General features: G+C 42.4%; 1 protein-coding gene across 3 annotated transcripts; it reads right to left on the reverse strand.

Annotated features, from left to right (window-relative positions):
• Window positions 1-6,757: 6,757 nt before the first annotated feature.
• On the reverse strand, window positions 6,758-22,304 carry epc2 (enhancer of polycomb homolog 2 (Drosophila)). 3 transcript variants are annotated; one of them, XM_044365382.1, is made up of 14 exons: window positions 21,916-22,304; window positions 18,772-18,931; window positions 18,221-18,366; window positions 16,618-16,824; window positions 16,015-16,163; window positions 14,534-14,651; window positions 14,009-14,215; window positions 13,773-13,859; window positions 13,430-13,569; window positions 12,334-12,641; window positions 11,760-11,902; window positions 11,472-11,628; window positions 10,789-11,047; window positions 6,758-8,335 (listed from the first exon to the last, which is right to left on the reverse strand). In XM_044365382.1, the coding sequence occupies exons 1-14, from the start codon at window positions 22,066-22,068 to the stop codon at window positions 8,266-8,268; spliced, it is 2,304 nt and encodes a 767-aa protein (XP_044221317.1). In that variant the 5' UTR covers window positions 22,069-22,304; the 3' UTR covers window positions 6,758-8,265. The 3 variants fall into 3 exon arrangements, with proteins under 3 accessions (XP_044221317.1, XP_044221316.1, XP_044221315.1); XM_044365381.1 differs by having other exon boundaries at window positions 11,760-11,899; window positions 13,985-14,215; XM_044365380.1 differs by having other exon boundaries at window positions 13,985-14,215.
• Window positions 22,305-23,050: the final 746 nt, after the last annotated feature.

Consider the following 23,050-nt stretch of genomic DNA (forward strand, 5'->3'; position numbering starts at 1 on the left):
CAGAAATTCAAATATTATATGAAACAGATTAAACCAATAAAAACTATTTTTTGTTGCTTTTCAAAATGATAAAATTATAAAAACATGTTTCAGCTTCTGTCTGGAAGGAAGAGACGATTATATAATGAAATAAACATGTTTCTATTGTGTAGTGAAGAAAAACAAACAGACTCATGAGTTCAGCTGGAATCTACACTGTAAAAAAAAAAAAAGAAATCATGAAAAAATGGTAAAAAGTCTGGCAGCAAAAGTTGCCAAACACTTACCGTCAAATAACAGTAAAAAACCTTTAGTTATTCTACAGAGATTTATTTAAAAATACAGATATTTACTTTGGACATTGTCTACATTTTTACAGTCCAACCATTATAAAATAAAAAGAAATTCTCATTATAAAACATTGATAGAATGTTAAACAAATGTATAAATCTGCACAAAAAATGAAAAAGATTGCAGAACTACCTTAAAATTACCTAATTTAAATGAAGACTCTTGTTTTCATACAGTAATCTTTGGTAAATTCATAGGATTATCCAATCCATCCACAAGAACTCCCCATCAAAGTACAGATTTCTGGATGTAAAACACAGAAAAATTATGTAAAATTACATTGAAATAACACCCATTAATGAGCTTTAAGCTTTGATTTTATGTAATTATCCAATCTATTTACAGCAGATCCCTGGTAAATGTTGGTTTTATACTGTACAAAAAAATAAGATCATGTGAAATAGTTTACAAAAACATAATTTTAATAATCATTACTTTATATAAACACTATTTGACAGTAATTACAAGCAACTCTCCAATATATTTACAGGCTTTTCCCATTAATGTATGGGATTTACTTTATATAAACATTATGTGACAGTAATTGCAAGCAACTCCCCAAAATATCTACAGACATTTCACATTAATATATGGAGTTCTGAATGTACAAAAACCAGAAGGTCAATGTAAAAGTACCTTTATATCAACTCTGACACTGAATAAATAAATAGATTTTTCTACTGACATTTTACAATATTGTGCAATCCATTCAATACAGATCCCCATTTGAGATGTATGAGATTTCAAGATGTTTAATAACCAGAATGTATCATAAAATTACCTTTTACTGCTAGTTTTACAAAGTAATTCTGTAGACATTGCCAGAGCCTGGTATACAGGTACATTTTATGTTTCAGATATGAAAGTTTACTATAGAATAAAGCTTATTTGGGTATTAAAAAATTACTACAAAATTAGTTTCACATTCATTGTATATGAAGCAGCTCCAGACTTTATTCCGGATGGCATCACAAATTTGAGTCTTACGTCTCTGGTTTGTGTCTTTGGGAGAAAGTAGTTGTTGTGCATGTGTTGCACATGTCAATATGTATGTTCACAAATATCAGAAGTGAGAGTAAGTTACACATGTGCAAGTCACAAGCAAGTCTCAAGTCTTAACCTTAAAGGCTCAAGCAAGTCTTAAATCACTGTGACTTAGACTCAAGTAAGCCGAGTCAAGTCACTGCTAACCGGTCAAAGCAGATGGCCGCCCACCAAGAGCCGGGGTCTGCTTGAGGTTTCTACCCATTAAAGGGGAGTTTTTCCTTCCCGCTGTCACCAAGTGCTGCTCATGGGGGAATTGTTGGGTCTCTGTAAATTAAAGAGTACGGTCTTGACCTGCTCTATGTGAAAAGTGCCTTGAGATGACTTTTGTTGTGATATGGCGCTATATAAATAAAAATTGATTGATTGATTGATTGAAGCAAGAAAAGTCAATTAAGTCAGAAGTCAGTCACCATGAAAGAAGCACTTAAAACACAAGAGAAAAGGTTACAATGGCGAGCCATGTCATGAGAGAACTGCACATGTTAGTTAGTCTCTACAACTAGGGATGGCTATGGTTAGGATTCATAAAGACAACTATTTATGGCTCAGTTCATACCTTGTTTTTTGTTGTTGTTGGGGTTTTTTTTGGGGGGGGGGGGGTAAATCAACTACAATTTGGAATGTCAACATAAAACTAAATCATGCAGGTTGATTAATTTTATGAATTAACTTCACATTAATTAACTATTTGAACAAAAATAAATACATTTTGTATTTTATGCAGTATTAATGTGTGTGGATGTTGTATGACTTCTGCCGTTCTGCCACCAGGTTGAGAGTTTTGAAGCAGAAGTAGTAGAAGAAGAGGAACTTCCTCCAGTTGCAGTAGTTAGCACAAAGCTAGTGGGTTTTAACAGCTGCAAAAATATGCTGATGGACTGTAAGTTACACATTCTGTTTTGTTGTGGTTGTAAAGTGTGCAGATAAAAGAAACTGCAACTTATACTACAGCCTGAGTTTCTGTCTGCAACACGTGACTACTTTGGTATATTTACTCACCAAATGGAAAATCTACCAGCATTTGGCGCTTGCGCAACGAAACATAGTATTCTATCTGATGATTACTGTTTTCTGCTGTGGATTGTGTAGACTAATACATCCATTCATTTAGAACACTGAAATTGTTCAAACATCAAGCATCATCAAGGAAAAATACCATCTTGTTTGCCTGATCTTGAAGGATTGCATTTGTCACACGGTTGATTAAAGAGAAAGAGACCATTCTGCTGTGGTTGAGTTACATTGACTTTGAACTAGTGAGGGACTGCGAACAGAACAGTGAAGCTCTGTCATGAAAAGCTGTCAATTCATAAGCTGTCTTGTCTGAATCAGAAACGGTCTGGTAATATTAAGTTTGAGAGAAAATCAGCACAGGTATGGAAAAATGCTTTCAACAAGCGCTGAGCTCAATCCTGTCTTGCATTGTTTTCTAGGTCTTGCTAGACACTGTCTTCAAAGCCTGGGTTGCACACACGTCACTAGAAGCCACCCTTTCATGTCTCAAAACGTTAGCTGTTCATGCTCAACATCTACAATAATGCAAACAGGTGATTCAGCTAAATAAAAACTGTCAAGTCTTTTCGAGTCATCTGCCTCAAGTCAAAGTCAAGTCGAGTCTTATAAGTGTTAGTCAACCAAGTCGCGAGTCCTCCAATTTGCAACTTGCATCAAGGCAGGCGACTTGAGTCCCCAACCTCTGACAAATATTTATTGAACTTTCCTTGGCCATGGAAATAGGTGAATCTGCATGCTAAGAAAAGCCTCTAGTTCATAGGACAGATTGAAAGCCACCCACTTCCTTTCAGAATTCCAACAATAGCTGTGATCCTCTGCAATGAGCCTCAGCAAGCCTTGTCCTGAGAATACACAAGCAGAAAATATGTATCATGCCCTTAAAAGTACCTGCACACCAACAGGTGTCAACGTTGGTATCAACCTGGTGTCAACCTGGTAATCATCTTCAAATCAACAGTCTTGAGAAATGACTTACGTTACTTTATCCAGAGAAATTTTCTCTCTGTAGTCTCTTCAGGCAGAGATCAACAAAGCGTGCGTAGATGCAAACAATTGAATGTTGCGCAGTCATTGGATGAATCACGCCAGGAGGACCCGCCCCCAGAACTCAATCAATATCACTGGTCGAGATCATCTCCCCACAGCCTGGTTCATCCAATGATTGTACAACATTCATTTGAATCTGCTCACATTTTCTTTATCTGTCTGAAGCACAGAGACTATAGAGACATTTTCTATGTTTACATTTATATGTTTTTTCAACTATTTTAAGGTCTTACATCCCTTCACCCATATTATCAAAGCTCAAGCCTTGCTTGAACTGCTGAGTCCTAACATCAAATCCCAGTCTTTCACACATCTCTCACCTATTGCTAAAGGAAAAAAAGTAAACCATTGTTAAGCTTTACTCATATTGAGGTCCCTTTTTATTCACCTTATATATTATCTCTGCTTTTTGCTCTTCGTTCCCTTTGACCTGTAGAAATGTTGGAGTGACCTAATGAGTAGAGGGAGCAGTAGAACTGCAATGAGGGCCTTTTGTTGAACATAGACTGACTGTGACTCACTTTGGGTCTTAATGTTTAGAGAAGAAAAACTAGATCTACAAATGACACCTTCACAAGGAAAAAACACATGGATGCTACGTATGCAATTTCATGTTGTGGTCTAACATAATGTATTGGGAGACAGCTTCCAATATTTTTAAGGTGGATTTACAGCCTTTATTATAGCTACCTTCAGAATTTGAAATGAAATGTGTTGCACATGTCAATATGTATGATAACAAAAAACACTGTCATGGCAGCATCTCACAAAAAAAACAAATGAAGTCGTCAGCCCTCACAAATAAGTGTAAATCACTTTTTTAATGATGCACAGCAGCGAAAAAGGGTTTCAGCCCGAGGCTTTCCTCAACGTTAGGATGGAACATACGATACAACAAACATACATTTTTATCACCATTTGATTTGATATGTAGCCCCAACACCAATATGTTGTGCATCAAGACCTAAATACAATAACTCTCTTTAGCCTCAAGCACCCTATAAGTGTCAGGTTCTGAAGAATGATGGCAGTGTTCACACAATATATAAGAAATATCCCTCTGAAGAAGAGTGTCAGACGGATATGTTGGATAGTTGCTTGTAATTACTGTCAAATATTATTTATATACAATAAATCTCATACAGTAATTGGAAAAGTCTGTAGACAGTTGCTTGTAATTACTTTCAGATAATGTTTATATGAAGTAATGATTATTGAAATTATGTTTTTGTAAGCCATTTTCACATGATCCAATTTTTTTGTACAGTATAAAACCAGTATTTACCAGGAATTGACTGTAAATAGATGAGACAATCACATACAGTTAAAGCCTAAAGCTCTCAAGATACCTTTAATCGGTGTTCAAGGAGGATAATTTGAACATAATTTTACATAATTTTTTTTGTTTTACATCCAGAAATTTGTGCTTTGATAGGGCAGTCTTAAGGATAAATTGGATAATTCTATGAATGGAACCGGTGGCGCCCCCTATTGACCAATTTTACACATGTGGTTCAACATTATTATAAAACATATCCTGTGAGTTTTGTGATTTCTGATTTCTTGTCTGATTTGTGTTATGCCCATTTCTTTTGCATGTGTAGCCCCCTGGTGGATGATTAGAATGAAACTTTCAGAGTGTGTTTCAGGTACTTACTTACACAGATACAGATACAGATACAGTGGGTATACTGGGGACGGTGGTCCTCAGTATACCCACACCAGTCCTCACCAAAGCCCACCTTTCAGGTCTTCCTCTCAGGGTGGGACACTCATCCTCGTGTGGATGAAATCAGATCACCGCCAGTAGTGATGGAGTTGGACCACAGCAGACTGGTTGCTGCCCAGCACCAGTAGGGCAGGTTGGCACCATGATGGGTGTTCAGCCTGCGGCCACAGATGAAAACTACACGATTATCTGATCCTTTATTTTAAACTCCGTTTCAAGGCGACTGATATTGATCTTCAGTTTGCAGTAAGCAGGTTGGCAGCAGATAATTCTCTGGTAACTTCAAATCCAGATGTTTGATGACTAAAATCCTTCATCCGGTTAAAAGATACAATTAAAAACAACCAGGAGCTAAATGGTGTATCGTAAAAATGTGGCTTAAAACTGGACAATTTATGACAAAGACAAACTCCACTCATTAGTTGTGTTGAATTAAGCTGAAATAGATTTGCAAGTTCAAAGAACTTCTGATGCAGTAAATGACATTTAATTTAAATAAACTGAAACAAAGGTTTAAACAGCAAATTAACCTGAAATACATTTATAATTTCAAACAGCTACAAATCAAAATCAACCAAACTGAGTCGAAGGTTCAAACATGTTTAATGAGGATGTTTGATGTCAGAAAAACATGAACGCAGCCCTAAACTCATATTATATATATAAATAATATGATGTTTTGGGATATTTGGTCATCACTGACATATTTTGAAGTATACGGTATGTGGTTCATTTATGTGACTTTTGTATATTATTGATAATATATGGCAATAAATAAATCATTAAATGTTTCGAGCTCCTTAAATGGGAGGTTTAGATATTTTCAGACTGTTGTATGAACAGATGTTGATGAATCCAGACAATAACTGGCAGATTCATCAATAATGACAATAATCAAACTGCCTGATAGAACAGATGATTTAAAGAAGAATCAGACCAGTTAACAGTGACATTATGATTAACTTCAGCATCATTATAACGTAATAATGAGTCTTTAAAAATATGGTGTTTACTTTAATTTTTGGATGAATAAAGTTTTTGCCCACCATCGATTAGTTGACTGACAGGAAATTGATAACTGATTGTTTAATTTTTAACACACTAGTGTCAAATCCTCTCAGGCAGCAGCTTCTCACATGAATATTTAATAGTTTTCCAGTTTTCCATATTAAACTCACATCTTTGTGTTTTCTGTTGCTCAGATAAAACATCTGAATATGTTCACTTCAGAGAATAATGATCGACATGTTATACACTGATCAATCAATCGATTATTAAAGACTATTACAGTTAATCCTATGATGGAATAATACACAACTAAAACTATTAAAGTCTTCAGACGGGACGGAGGAGCTGCTGCTTGTTTACAACTAATTACAGATTAATCAGATTATGTTGACATGTCTGAACGCCTGGTTTGTTCATCCAGACTGAGTCTGACACTCAGAGGAGGATGTTTGAGGCGGTCTGTAAGCAGGAGTCATATCTGGGTTTGTTTTCTGCTTGTTGCTCCGGTCAGAGACGTCACACTGTGGACCAAAGACATCATCAGGAGGCCCCGCAGGACCAAACAAACAAACAAACAAACTATCAGAGTGTGTCGATGCTTTTTTATTTGTCAGCATTTTTTCATGTGAAGCACAAACAGCGTCTGACCGTCATGCGTGTTCTTCTCTACATGAAACATCCTGCAGAGATCACACACACACGTCTGATCAGCTGCTGCCCGACTTTAAAAATATAAAAACATTCGTCTTCAGCTGCAGGTTTTGATTTCAGTGAAGGTTTTTAAATTATCAGGCGGCCTGAAGAGTCTTTAAACATTTAAAAAACAAACTCAATGAAAAAATGTCACAAAAACATCGTTTCAATTTGTGAAACCAAATTACATTTTACAGTTTTCCATCTTTGGGAAAAGAAATGATACAAAATGTAAACATGACAAATAAATAACTAATCAGAGCCAGGATACAGGACTCCTCATGGACCAATCAGAGCCAGGATACAGGACTCCTCATGGACCAATCAGAGCCAGGATACATGACTCCTCATGGACCAATCAGAGCCAGGATATAGAGCTCCTCATGGACCAATCAGAGCCAGGATACATGACTCCTCATGGACCAATCAGAGCCAGGATACAGGACTCCTCATGGACCAATCAGAGCCAGGATACAGGACTCCTCATGGACCAATCAGAGCCAGGATACATGACTCCTCATGGACCAATCAGAGCCAGGATACATGACTCCTCATGGACCAATCAGAGCCAGGATATAGAGCTCCTCATGGACCAATCAGAGCCAGGATACAGGACTCCTCATGGACCAATCAGAGCCAGGATACAGGACTCCTCATGGACCAATCAGAGCCAGGATACATGACTCCTCATAGACCAATCAGAGCCAGGATACAGGACTCCTCATGGACCAATCAGAGCCAGGATATAGAGCTCCTCATGGACCAATCAGAGCCAGGATACAGGACTCCTCATGGACCAATCAGAGCCAGGATACATGACTCCTCATGGACCAATCAGAGCCAGGATACATGACTCCTCATGGACCAATCAGAGCCAGGATATAGAGCTCCTCATGGACCAATCAGAGCCAGGATACAGGACTCCTCATGGACCAATCAGAGCCAGGATACAGGACTCCTCATGGACCAATCAGAGCCAGGATACAGGACTCCTCATGGACCAATCAGAGCCAGGATACAGGACTCCTCATGGACCAATCAGAGCCAGGATACAGGCCTCCTCATGGACCAATCGGAGCCAGGATACAGGCCTCGTAACGGACCAATCGGAGCCAGGATACAGGCCTCATCGTGGACCAATCAGAGCCAGGACACAGAGCTCCTCGTGGACCAATGAGAGCCAGGATACAGGCCTTCTCACAGACCAATCAGAGTTGATTCTACAGAAACATGATAAAACTAAAGAGACACAAAGAAACTATTTTACAGCAAAGACATTTACAAACTGTACAATAATAATCATCTCAGAGACTCCGCTCTCTTCTTCTTCTTCTACTGGAGGTCACGGCGTGTCACATTCACCGGTCAGAGGGAGCAGGGGATGATGGGATATGATGCTATGTGACCTCCATGGCCAGCGTGGTCTCTGACAGTCCGTTCAGCAGTCTCTCCGGCTCATGAGCGTCTCTGTGAAGAAACAAGACTCTGACATCACTCATGACATCACTTCCTCCTCCTCGACTGGCAGCATCAGTCAATCAGCAGATATGTGACTCATCAATACTGACGAACATTTATTATTTAACATCAAGTGGCAACGTGTAATCATCTTATCGCTCTTATCCGATTGGCTGAGTTCTGATCATATGATTGTGTTAAGTATTGCTGGCATGTTACTATGGTAACAGAGAGACGTTTCACTCCAGCGTCACGGAGTGACAGGGATGCGTTCAGTGTTCTGTAGACACCGTGTTCAGTGTCATATTTAGTGTCGTGTTGGTGTCGTACAGGTGAGTGTTTAGTGTCGTACAGGTGTTATTATTTAACATCAAGTGGCAACGTGTAATCATCTTATCGCTCTTATCCGATTGGCTGAGTTCTGATCATATGATTGTGTTAAGTATTGCTGGCATGTTACTATGGTAACAGAGAGACGTTTCACTCCAGCGTCACGGAGTGACAGGGATGCGTTCAGTGTTCTGTAGACACCGTGTTCAGTGTCATATTTAGTGTCGTGTTGGTGTCGTACAGGTGAGTGTTTAGTGTCGTACAGGTGAGTGTGTAGTGTTGTACAGGTGAGTGTGTAGTGTTGTACAGGTGAGTGTGTAGTGTTGTACAGGTGAGTGTGTAGTGTTGTACAGGTGAGTGTTTAGTGTTGTACAGGTGAGTGTTTAGTGTCGTACAGGTGAGTGTTTAGTGTTGTACAGGTGAGTGTTTAGTGTTGTACAGGTGAGTGTTTAGTGTTGTACAGGTGAGTGTTTAGTGTCGTACAAGTGAGTGTGTAGTGTCGTACAGGTGAGTGTTTAGTGTCGTACAGGTGAGTGTTTAGTGTTGTACAGGTGAGTGTTTAGTGTCGTACAGGTGAGTGTTTAGTGTCGTACAGGTGAGTGTTTAGTGTTGTACAGGTGAGTGTTTAGTGTCGTACAGGTGAGTGTGTAGTGTTCTACAGGTGAGTGTTTAGTGTCGTACAGGTGAGTGTGTAGTGTCGTACAGGTGAGTGTTTAGTGTCGTACAGGTGAGTGTATAGTGTTCTACAGGTGAGTGTTTAGTGTCGTACAGGTGAGTGTGTAGTGTCGTACAGGTGAGTGTGTAGTGTTCTACAGGTGAGTGTGTAGTGTCGTACAGGTGAGTGTGTAGTGTCGTACAGGTGAGTGTTTAGTGTCGTACAGGTGAGTGTATAGTGTTCTACAGGTGAGTGTTTAGTGTTGTACAGGTGAGTGTTTAGTGTTGTACAGGTGAGTGTGTAGTGTTGTACAGGTGAGTGTGTAGTGTTGTAAAGGTGAGTGTGTAGTGTCGTACAGGTGAGTGTGTAGTGTTCTACAGGTGAGTGTTTAGTGTCGTACAGGTGAGTGTTTAGTGTTGTACAGGTGAGTGTTTAGTGTTCTATAGGTGAGTGTGTAGTGTTGTACAGGTGAGTGTTTAGTGTTGTACAGGTGAGTGTTTAGTGTTGTACAGGTGAGTGTTTAGTGTTGTACAGGTGAGTGTGTAGTGTTCTACAGGTGAGTGTTTAGTGTTGTACAGGTGAGTGTTTAGTGTTCTACAGGTGAGTGTTTAGTGTTGTACAGGTGAGTGTTTAGTGTTGTACAGGTGAGTGTTTAGTGTCGTACAAGTGAGTGTGTAGTGTCGTACAGGTGAGTGTTTAGTGTCGTACAGGTGAGTGTTTAGTGTCGTACAGGTGAGTGTTTAGTGTTGTACAGGTGAGTGTTTAGTGTCGTACAGGTGAGTGTTTAGTGTCGTACAGGTGAGTGTATAGTGTTCTACAGGTGAGTGTTTAGTGTCGTACAGGTGAGTGTGTAGTGTCGTACAGGTGAGTGTGTAGTGTTCTACAGGTGAGTGTGTAGTGTCGTACAGGTGAGTGTGTAGTGTCGTACAGGTGAGTGTTTAGTGTCGTACAGGTGAGTGTATAGTGTTCTACAGGTGAGTGTTTAGTGTTGTACAGGTGAGTGTTTAGTGTTGTACAGGTGAGTGTGTAGTGTTGTACAGGTGAGTGTGTAGTGTTGTAAAGGTGAGTGTGTAGTGTCGTACAGGTGAGTGTGTAGTGTTCTACAGGTGAGTGTTTAGTGTCGTACAGGTGAGTGTTTAGTGTTGTACAGGTGAGTGTTTAGTGTTCTATAGGTGAGTGTGTAGTGTTGTACAGGTGAGTGTTTAGTGTTGTACAGGTGAGTGTTTAGTGTTGTACAGGTGAGTGTTTAGTGTTGTACAGGTGAGTGTGTAGTGTTGTACAGGTGAGTGTTTAGTGTTCTATAGGTGAGTGTGTAGTGTTGTACAGGTGAGTGTTTAGTGTTGTACAGGTGAGTGTTTAGTGTTGTACAGGTGAGTGTGTAGTGTTGTACAGGTGAGTGTTTAGTGTTGTACAGGTGAGTGTTTAGTGTTGTACAGGTGAGTGTGTAGTGTTGTACAGGTGAGTGTTTAGTGTGTACCTGGGCAGGCTGCTGGCGGTGGTGACTTTGGGCACTCGGTCGAGGCTGGCGGCCACGGTGGCCAGTTTTAAGGCAGATGTTGGGGGGGCGGAGGGACGAGCACTGTGGGGGTGGGCGGGGGAGACGGCCCCCACCTGGCTTCGCTGGTTGGGGAGGGACTGAGGGGACGAGGAGGAGTGAGCGGGGAGTGATGAAGACCCCCGAGCTGAAAGCCCCGGCCTGCTGAGAGACGTAGAGGAGTACGGAGGCCTGGAGGGACCTGAGGAAGAGGAGGATGACATCAGCAGAGACGACAGAGGTCACTAAATAAAGTCACAATATCATGAAAACAATGTCTATTCTCACAACTTTGACTCATAAAAGTGACGACATTGTTGCAGTTTCACTTAAAAATCACAATTTTGTTCTCGTTAAGAAAGGATATTTACTGTTTCCTCATAAAAATATAACTGTTCTTATAACAACACAGCTCTTCCTCAAATAATTAGAACTCTGTTCTGGAAATCTCACATTACGTCACCTCTGTATATCTCTGATTCTCTGTAGCAGTAATACCTGTATATTACACACCTGTGTGTAATATATGTTCTGTTTTCTATTTCTTTTCTCATCTTTGTTTTTGTGTTGTGAATGTCTCTGCTAGTCCTTTCACTCTGCCAGATGCTGACAGGTGAGCAGCTCACCTGTAGGATGGACGACTCCATTGACGCTGGTCTTGTAGGGTTTGTTCTCACTGTTGAGGTGACCGTGTGGTGGAGGAGCGCTGATCACAGCTGAGGCTGCAAAGTGAGCGCTGGCTGAGTCCAGAGTCTTTGACGTGGACTCGCTGGACCTGGTGGACTGCAGGAGAGACCGGAAAACCACGGGTTGTTACTCAGCGAGCCAAACACACAGTGACAATACAAACTGGGATGTCTGTTGTATAATAATGTGTTTTATGTCATATATATTATAAATGTTATGACTGTTACCTGTGTTCTGTGAGGGTCCAGCTGTGATGTCTGTCTGGATAAAGCAGCGTTGTTCTGTAGCTGCAGCTGTTCCAGCTGTTCTTTCTGCATCTGGACCAACTGCTGCTGATGGCTGTGGTACTGCTCCTCTGTGATGCCCCCTGCTGGCACACAGAGAGAAACATTAACTGACTCCCAGTTCAGAACAACTGGAAACACTTAAGATTCCTGACATGGTCGAACAACACGTCCAAAGAAGCAGCTCGAACCATAAACAGCAAGATTTTTATTACATAACTAAGTCTTTTAGGTTTAAAATGTAAAACCTAAAAATAAGACACACTCAGACAACACGTGCATTAAAGCTGCAGCAGGTTGGAGCTGCTTTCACACTGCAGTGACTCTCAGACAATTTAAACATTTTTCCTGGGTGTGAAAAGTTTGTTTTGATGCTTCGACACTTTGGAAACTGGATTTGTTAAACAATAAATGAACCTGAAATAATAATAGTGGAGGATAAACTGGCCCAGCCTTAGTCTACACCCCTCAACTCCAGGATATTCCAGGATATTCCAGGACCAGCCTGATAACGCACCTGCTGCAGTGCTCCTGTGGCTGGACAGACGGCAGGTGAGTCTGGATCCTGCGGTCCTGCTGCCCCCTCCTCTCTGGTCCTGAGCTGGTCTGGGTCTGAAGCAGCACCTCCTCAGAGTCTGGATGTTATTCAGGACTTCAGTCAGGGAGGGGGGGCTGCTTCCTGAGGTCAGGGAGGGCTTCTGGTCCAGTAGAACTGGGTCACTGAGAAGGCAGGCACTGGTCCTGGTCCTGGAGATGGGATCTGTCGACGTGTCCAGCTGCTTCAGTAGAGGATCCAGACCTGATGAGGCCCGGTCCAGGATGATCCTGATCACACAAACAGGTTTCAGCTTCAAAGATAAATTTGTCCTGAAGGTGGCGATGCAGGAACACTTTAACTTTCTCTTATTACATCAAAATTTACCTTTAATATCTCATCATCTCTGTATAACTTCCTCTGAAGGTTCCCAGAAGGAAATATATATATTTCTACTATTCACTTATTATTGGCAGGTAGACGTGTCTGCGTCAGGTGGTGGTGTCTGTGTCAGGTGTAGGTGTCTGCGTCAGGTGCAGGTGTCTGCGTCAGGTGTTGGTGTCTGTGTCACATGTAGGTGTCTGCGTCAGGTGGTGGTGTCTGCGTCAGGTGCAGGTGTCTGTGTCAGGTGTAGGTGTCTGCGTCAGGTGCAGGTGTCTGTGTCAGGTGTAGGTGTCTGCGTCAGGTGCAGGTGTCTGCGTCAGGTGCAGGTGTCTGCGTCAGGTGCAGGTGTCTGTGTCAGGTGTAGGTGTCTGTGTCAGGTGTAGGTGTCTGTGTCAGGTGCAGGTGTCTGTGTCAGGTGTAGGTGTCTGTGTCAGGTGCAGGTGTCTGCGTCAGGTGCAGGTGTCTGCGTCAGGTGGAGGTGTCTGCGTCAGGTGGTGGTGTCTGCATCAGGTGGAGGTGTCTGTGTCACATGTAGGTGTCTGCGTCAGGTGCAGGTGTCTGCGTCAGGTGCAGGTGTCTGCGTCAGGTGGAGGTGTCTGCATCAGGTGGAGGTGTCTGTGTCACATGTAGGTGTCTGCGTCAGGTGGAGGTGTCTGCGTCAGGTACAGGTGTCTGCGTCAGGTGGAGGTGTTACCTGCCCCCTCGGCCCACCCGGCGGCGGCTCAGTCCTCTCCAGTGTGGAGGCAGAGACAGTTCAGTCAGAGAATGACGGAGACACAGCGGAACGATCTCTGGACGCTCACACTCAACTCCACCTGTCTGCTCCACCCGAGGCTGCAGGGCACACAGAGGTGCGTTAGATATAAACACCTCAAACAGAGAGGTGCGTTAGATATAAACACCTCAAACAGAGAGGTGCGTTAGATATTTACACCACAAACAGAGAGAAGAACTCAATTTGTTTAATTCAACAGCTGCTAGAAAAGAGTTTCAATCAATGGTGATAAATGTTGATCAGCACTGAACGAGAAACTCACAGAGAGATATTGACAGCCAGCTTTCCTCCTGAAGACAAAAAGTCCGTCAGGATTATTTTCCTCATCATCAGCTGAAGACGGAGGAGACTGCGAGACATAAAAAAAACACAACCAGGGTCAGAGGTCAGAGAACAGCTGGTTTTAACATGATGAGGATCAGATATTAAAGATCAGCTGGTTTTAATATGATGAGGATCAGATAAATTTTATACATAATCAGATCCGGAGGTGCTGACCAGCGGAGGTGGAGGCGAGTCGTCTTCTCCGGAGCTGTGGAAGTCGTACTGTTTGATGTCGGCCTTGTTGACGGTGTACGGGCCGGGGGGGCGACCCGGGCGTCTCTGCGGAGGACACAGTCTGTCCCGTCTGCTGGACTTCTTCTTTGGTCTGATCAGGTCGAAGGAGGTCAGCTCGTCTCTGATGGACAGCGGCTTCTTCTGCATCTGAAGCACAAATACTGACTGTTCACTGCTCTTATTCCACCGTCACTGACCGACAGTTAACTAACAAACATCATCTGCAGGGAAATCTCACACAAAACCTTTAGAGAAGAGAAGAAATGTTTTGTTTTCAAGAGGTTGGACATCAAGAACATTCTTACTGGTTAGAAAACAGCCCTTATCACAGACGTTTTGTCATCGTAGAGCAGAAACACTGAAACGGTTTAGCTCAAGTGTTTTGAAGTAAAGCTTGTTAAGAGTTGGAGAGAAAGAATGTCTGATGAAGACGTGCGTTTCCTGTCTGAAGGTAAACAAACGTACCTTGACGTCGGCTTTGTGTCTGTTGTTGAGTGTCACTGGAGTGCTGTACAGCGGTTTCTCCACCAGAGGGAGCGTCACCTCTCTGAGGATCTCTGCACTGAAATCTCCCATCTGATACCTGAACATGAACACATCATCATCATCATCATCATCATCATCATCATCATCATCATCATCACCAGGTGTGCTTCAGGTGACAAACAGGAGTCAGAAACCTGCAGCATGATGATATGAACATCTGCTTTAAAGGTTCATACCACTGGTTTTCCACATTTACTGCTCACAGTTTCCATAAAGTCCAAAACAACAAACGGTTTCCTGTTGTAGCTTCAACACAGACGCTGCTACAGGCGGACGTGACATCGTGTTACAGAGTGATTTTTGGGTTCTAGTGGAAAAAGGGAAAGAATGTATTGTGCTGCACAGACGGGGATCAGATCAGTGTAATAAAGTGTATTTCAGTGTGAAGTCACTCTTCACGATGCCGCCAATCAAACAACACTTCCTGCAGGATTTTCACATTAAAAAAAGGAAACGCTGGAAGACTTTTACTGTGAAACATGCTTGCAGGAAGCGTCACAATCGAAAAAAACAGTAAATTAGAAAGACTCGACTATGCAAACGTCCTCTGACGCGGCGCGAACGACAACCAGCGAGAGCCAATCACACTAGCTCACTTTAAACAAAAGTGAGGAAAGCTGACTGTCTGGTTTCTCTATGACATGGTCCTTAACGAGCTGCTGGAACATAAAGGACAGGTTCAAAATGTTCCCAGTGTGTCAAACCAGCAGTCAGGTGTCTGTAATCATTCCCCCTGTTCATACTGGATATTAAAAGATCCTTCAAATGTGTTTTCAATGCATTTAAAAGTCTGTGTGAAGCTTCTATTCAGCTTCAGCAGTCTGAGTTCGTCATATCAAGTGGATATCTGACACATTTACAGTCTTTTAAGATATCTACTTGATTTGACTCATTTGGACGCTGAAGCTTCATATTAGCTTCAGACTGTGGATTTTGTCCTCCATCACTTCCATTGTAAGGTCATTATGAAGGGATCTTCTACTGGTCAGTATGAACAGGAGGAATGATTACAGCAAGAAAAAACAGCTTTAATGTTCATTTGGACTCCTGACTGTTGGTTTAAGACACACACGTGTTGATTTCTTATCACTATGTAGTAAACAGTTAGTTTGGAACTGTTTTTCCTCCGTCAGAGGAGGTTCATTAAACCTGGATGGTGACAGTATTATTAGTAGAAGTCTGACTGCAGAGGCTTCAGACTCCTTCACACACAGATTTTGTTCCGTCTCAGATGAAAGTTGTGAGAGAAACGGTGGTGACTGCTGCTACAAACCAACCAATCAGAATACGGCTGTGAAATGACTCAGACTGGCCGTAAGCAACGTTATTAATAAAGTCAGAAGACGTTCTCCTTCATACGTCCATCAAACACAAACCAAAACGATGGAGACCCTCCTCACCTCCTCTCCACCACCTCCAGGGTGAGGTGCAGCAGCTCTCTCTTGGACTTCTCTCTCCTCTTGATCATCTCCAGGATGGTGACGGTCCGGCTGAACTCTCTCCTCAGTCTCAGCATCTTCTCGTACGACGCCTCGTCGTTCTTACGGTTCTGAGACGCAGCAGAGACCAAAACATCAGAAACTAACAAAACAACAGTGTGAGCGGAGAAGAATCATCACACCTGGAATCAAAAGGTTTTTATCACATCATCATGTGTGAGTTTGTTCTGGAGGTTTCAGTCATTTTAAGGCTTTTTAAAATGTTTACAGTTACTTCCTGTTACTGTCTACAACAGAAATAAATGAACAAAAGCTTCTGTATTTTTACTCCAGACTAGTTTCTGGTTTAGTTCTTCTTGTTGGGTAGTTTAGTTTACTTTGTTGTTGATGTTTAGAGGAATTTCCTCGTCAGAACGACTTTATTTAAATCAAACCTGCAGGAAAAATAAATAAAATATAACTCGTATAAAGACTCTGGCTGCTTTCTGTGGATGTTGTTTCATTAACGATCGTTTCAGTTTGTCTCTCTTCTGTAACGTGACAGGTTTCAGGACCAGGACTCACCTTCCTCGTCTGCATCTTCTCCGTCCTGCGTCTGAACGCCACGTAGGCGTCGTTGTTGGTGGATCCGTCTCTCTTCTCCTGTTTGATGTGAGGAATGAGCGTGGGACCCCGCCAGTTCTTCCTCTTCCTCAGCCAGTAATCGTACACCGACTTCAACAGGTAGTCGTCCTCGTTCAGCAGCAGCTTCGCCTCCGACACAGAGACCAGCTGAAACCAGAACCGCAGCAGGAAATGACTTCTAAACTGGACAGAAACTCACAAAGCGACACGCGTTTGGTTCGACATTTCAGACGAGGAGTAAAATCATTGTTTCAGGAATGTTTACTGATTATTATTCAGCTCATTAAATGATAGTTTTGACCAAAACAGAACAGCTGCTGTCCCCCACAAACAGCAAACATGCAGCCGATGATTCAGCATCACAAAACAAACATCATTCAGAGAATCAGCATGACGTCCTCAGGCAGAGTCTGGACGTCTGCATGACGAAGAATATCTCAACTTCACCGCAACCGGAGAAGAAGAATATTATATATATATCAATAATTATTTTAGTGTATTTCATTTACAGAGCAGAGAGATCATCTGTTGACACTGTGTCACATGTTCTTCATGTTGACGGCAGCACACAGAGATTAACAACCAGTAACAGTCTGATTATCTTCTATTATCGTTTACTTAATAAGCTACTTTAATATTTTTAACCCTGTTTACTAGGGCTGTAGTCATCCTACAGAATCTCCAACTAATCGATCAGTCGTTGGGTGGTGGTGGGGGGGGTAACGGGTGTCCAGTGAACTCACATTTCTCTGTTTTGCCTCTTCAGGTTAGGTTAACCTGTTGTTGCTTATTAACTGTTAAACTGTAGTTTGTTCTGTATATTTACTGCCAGACTGACAACTTCCTGTTAACCTTTTCCTCTGCTCCGCTCACATCCACCGTCACTTTCCCGCCGCTCTTTCCCCGCTCGCTACTAAGCGCTGTCCTGTTCCTAAACGGAGTTACGCTACCGATATTTAGCGTTATTTTTGGCATTAATAAAATATCTTTTGGCCTGGCGGGGGTTCATTGATATTATTACAGGAGAAACACTGATTCAGTAAACGTTGAGTAAACGTTGAGTACAGTTAGACCCAGCAGGCTCCATCAGGTTGGGCGAGTTCAACGGGGGTGTTTTGAATACACCCCCGTTGTTTTCACAGGTAATTTGTTAGTCTGTCCCCCCCGCCGCAGGAAAGAATGGATTAATCCTGGAAAGCTGTTGATGTCGCACTTTTCTCCTTATGAAAATAACACGGAGATTATTCGACCAATGAGAATTTAGTCAGACGAGAGCATATCGACCAACTAATCGACCAGCAGACTGTTTACAGTCTATGAAGGATAAACGGTGTATTTATAAATATTTCATAAACTAATGTCGCATCATATTTTTACACATATAATCTTAAAAGTTATTTATGTATTCACATAAAACCTGCACTGAATGAACGGAGCTCATTTCAAAACAAAAGCGCGTCATCGGTTTCTGTTTTACAGCTCTGAGTAAAACCAGTCTGTTACTGGGAGTCACGGTCACACACACACACACACATGATCTCACCTGCTGAGTGCTGGCCTTCTCCAGTCGGTCCACCATAGTCTCAAACTGCAGAGGTTTGATCTCCATCTTGCGGTTCAGTCTGTTGAGCAGCGTCTCGTCCTCGGAGTCCATGTCATAGTCTGGCTGCTCCAGATCCAGACCCAGAGCTGCACCAACACACAGATCATCAGTCAGTCCACAAAACATCTGAATATACGACGACCCAGTGTGAGGTTGAGGATCGATCTGAGCTGTATTTTAATGACGCCAGCCTGCAGGTCTTTATTATTCCTGCACAACTGTTTAAATATGATGATACGAGGTTTCAGTCCTGCAAAACCCCCCCACGCCAGAGATACGTCTTTTTTTATTCCACACACCCTTCTTCCTATCTGCCACCTACATTACCCACAATGCAACAGGACCACCACTTCTTTCTAACAAAGGGCAGAAACTTTTTTACACAGAACAGCTGGAAACACACGCTGAGGTGGAGAAACACATGACGAGCTGTGGGTTGATGGGCGACTCTGATTGGTCCAGGTGAGCTCGTTATATGAAGGAGTACTCACGCTGGATGTGGATCAGCTGTTTGGGCACTTTGACTTCTCCTTTGTACAGCCGGTCGTAGTAGGTGGTGTTACTCTCTGCTTCAGGTACGGGGATCACCATGTTCTCCTTCTTCTCCCTGAACACCTGCTGGGCCGAGATCGCCCTCTGCAGGTGGTGCTCCTGAAACACACACACACACACACACACACACACACACACACACACACACACAGAATATAAGCTGTACAGTGTGACAGTGCTGATCTGGAGTCGGTGACTGATAAATATAAGCTGTTTTCTGTTAATATATTAACTGTTTTGTTGTCTTTGTGATTATTTTGTATTTAAAAGCACTGGATGGACTGTGAGCTGCTGACCAATCACTGCTCTCCATTCCACTTCCCCCCCCACCCCACCCCCCGGTCTTCCATAGACTCCAGTATAATTGCTGCTGACGGTTTGAATCTCTGCGTTCCACCCTGATAAAAACCAAATCCAACATTCTCAGCTGTTGGATCTAAACTGTGGAGCAGTTTGCCACTAAGATCTTCACCCTTCACTGATGTCTTTGAACCCGTCTACAGACATACCCGACCACTCTGACCTTTATTTGTTGTTTGTGCTGGTTGTGTTGATTTGATCTGATTTATGTCTGTGTTGTTATGTTAATCGTGTGTTTTTGTTTGTTTGTAATCGATCAAATAATCCCATAATTGAATCTCTCTGTAAAGCACTTCTGCTGTTTTAAATGTGCTCTATTAATAAACTGACTCCACTTTGTGATAATAAAGTAAACATCAGTGAGTTCACTACATTTATATGTTTATTACAAATGAGACAGTAGAAATCAACAGTCTGGACTCACCTTCTCATCGAAGGGTTTTCTGTATTTTTTACAGTTTTCTACATTGTAGAACGATACTGAAGACATCAAAACTATGAAGTCACACATGTGGAGTCAGGTAGTAAACAAAAGAGTAGCTGCTGTTTGCTGTGATGACAGCTTTGCTTGTCAGTTAACAGCCGTGCTGTGTCAAAGGTTAACTGGTAGAATTTCATGTCTTCTTAATGCGTTTGAGAAGATTTGTTGTCTTGTGCCGATGTGGTGTTGTTAACACAGCAAACAGCCCCGTTCCACTACTGTAATAATCCATATTAATGCAAGAACCGCTCAGCTAAGTAAAGAGAAACGACGTCCACTGGAAAATTTAAAGATCTTTAAAGTCGTAAAAAAAAAAAAAACATCAAACGCTGCGATGAAACTGGCTCTCATGAGGGCCGGACCAGGAAGGAAGACCAAGAGTTCCTCTGATGAAGAGGAGAAGCTCATTAGAGTTTCCAGCCTCAGAAATCACCAGTTAACACCTGATATATTAGTATTAGATCTCACATCAACGCTTCCCAGAGTTCAAGCAGCAGATCTGAACATCGAGTGTTCAGAGGAGACTGTGTGAATCACGACTTCATGGTGGAACTGCTGCAAGGAAACCACGACTGAGGAAGACCAATAAGACCTGTACTTTGGTCTGACGAGTCCAGATGTGATGTTTGATGTGTTAGTGAGACACAGAGAAGGTGAACGGATGATATCTGCATGTTTGGTTCCCACCATGAAGCACGGAGGAGGACCCAAACACACCTCCAGGCTCTGTAAGGCTGTTTGGCTGCATCACATGACCTGGCCTCTACAATCACCTGACCTGAACCCAGATGAGATGGTTTGGGATGAGCTGGACTGCAGAGGGAAGGTAAAGCAGCCGACAAGTGCTCAGCGTATGTCTGAACTCCTTCAACACTGTGAAACAACAGCAACTTTGAGGAAACTAAAATATGAAACATATTTTGGTTTGTTTTACACTTTTTGTTTACTACATGAAGTGTTATTTTATAGTTTTGATGTCTTCAGTATTGTTCTACAATGTAGAAAACAGTAAAACAAAGAAAAACCCTTGAATGAGAAGATGAGTCCAGACAGTTTGATCTTCTTATAGAGACTGAATTCTGCTGTTTAATATCATCCAACAGACCAAACACACAGACGAGACTTTCAGTCAGGACTCATTAGATTTCTAATCCAAACAAAGATGATAACCAGAACTAACACATCTGTGCTTGTTTGTAGGATGTGAAACTAATTTAAAGTCTGATTATCAGTAACTCTTTAATGTTCCACTGTATTATCTCATGTTTTCATAAGAAGTGTAATCATCTTCTTGTGTCGTAGGACATAATTTCCATTTAACTGGATGGAAAAATACAGTAACAACATTTTTCATCCAGACGCTCAGAAGAGTCTGGAGACAGAACTGATAAACCTCCATCTGGGTATTTATTCTTAAACTGATGCTGAGTTTGATGACTGTGATGTAACATCATACATGAGAGATGAATGTAAACACTCAGTTATCAGTGTCTCCTGTCTTATAGATAAACTGTTCCCTCTGACAGGAGAATAAGCAGGCGGATAACTGTCACGCTGTCAGTCTGTGTCGTATTACTGTGTATAACTTCCTCTTTAAACACATAATACAGCTTCTTCTGTTGTATGTGAGCGTTCTACATGTTTGGTGTCCTTCATGTCCTCCACCTGATTGGTTCTGATAATCAATACGTTTATTACTCAACACATTGACTATGAAACGCCCTGCTTATAACTTTTGTCTCATTAATGTTAGTTTATTCTCAACTCGTTAATCATCATTATTGATCTGTGAACTGATTCCAAACAGAACATTTAAACTCGTTTGGACTCTAAGAACCAGAGTTATTTAGTATTTTAGTTTAACTTATTTTCCAGCGTGACGCATAATTTCTGTTTGTATTTGATATATTTGGTTTTTAGATCCTAAACGAAACAGGAGCTCTGGTCTGTAGCAGCAGTTAGCTAGCAGGGATACGGAGCAGGCGGCATCGCCCGTTACTATGACAACAACGTTAAGACTGTATACGTCACCGCCACAGAGCGCGCTCACGCCTCAGCGGCGCTACGCTGACAGCGTACACCGAGTGTAGAAGGTACGTAAACTGCGTACATGCCTCTGCCCGGCCCGTTCCTCGCACACAGCGTACGGACAGAACTGTGCGTAAACACATCCTGAATGCGGCCGTGCTACGGAGCTAATGCTAATGCTATCACCACACACAGTTTATTAAACATGTCCTACCAGCTCCTCTTCCTTCTCCATCCCGGTGGGCATCTGCGGGACGGCCCGGCTGATGGACACGCAGTCCGTCAGGTCCGGCAGGTCTCTGTTGCGGTAAACCGGGAGCGGTTTGGCGGCGTCCAGCGCTCGCGCCCGGAACGAGAGTTTACTCATTGTTTGCGCCAAATCAGCGACAATCCGAGAACCGCGAATCCCGTCACAAACCCGCGAAATAGCGACGTGAATCCGCTCCGGACGCGACTGTGTTCGCCGCAGTAGAGCTCATCGGTGTCCAGTGTTCCGGGAACCGGCGGGAAGACTCATCAGCTGCCGGTTTACCGGGACGAAGGGGCCGTTTCTCCGGCCGCGGAAAACATGGCGGACATGTCCACACCAGCGGCGGAGCAATCCCATCAGCCACCGCGGCACAGCTCAAAAAAACACACGAGACATGATGGTGCGCGCGCAGCTCCTGAAGGCCATTCTATCAACAGGATTCTGATGTTATAAGATCTGTTCTAGAACCCTGATACAACTCTTATAGAACCCTGATAGAACCCTGATATAACTCTTATAGAACTCTGATACAACATTCATAGAACCCTGATACGACTCTGATAGAACCCTGATAGAACCCTGATAGAACTCTGATACAACATTCATAGAACCCTGATACAACTCTTATAGAACCCTGATACGACTCTGATAGAACCCTGATAGAACCCTGATAGAACTCTGATACAACATTCATAAAACCTGATACAACATTCATAGAACCCTGATACAACTCCTATAGAACCCTGATACAACATTCATAGAACTCTGATACAACATTCATAGAGTCCTGATACAACTCTTGTAGAACCCTGATACAACATTCATAGAACCCTGATACAACTCTTATAGAACCCTAATACAACATTCATAGAACTCTGATACAACATTCATAGAACCCTGATACAACATTCATAGAACCCTGATACAACATTTATAGAACCCTGATACAACTCCTATAGAACCCTGATAGAACTGATACAACTCTGACAGAACTCTGATAGAACCCTGGAAGAACCCTGACAGAACCCCAATAGAACCGATAAAATCACAATAGAACCCCGATACATCAAAATCAGCTGAGAAGAAAATACGTCCTACA

This window comes from Thunnus albacares, chromosome 11 (genome assembly GCF_914725855.1).
Source record: "Thunnus albacares chromosome 11, fThuAlb1.1, whole genome shotgun sequence".
NCBI classification, from domain to species: domain Eukaryota; kingdom Metazoa; phylum Chordata; class Actinopteri; order Scombriformes; family Scombridae; genus Thunnus; species Thunnus albacares.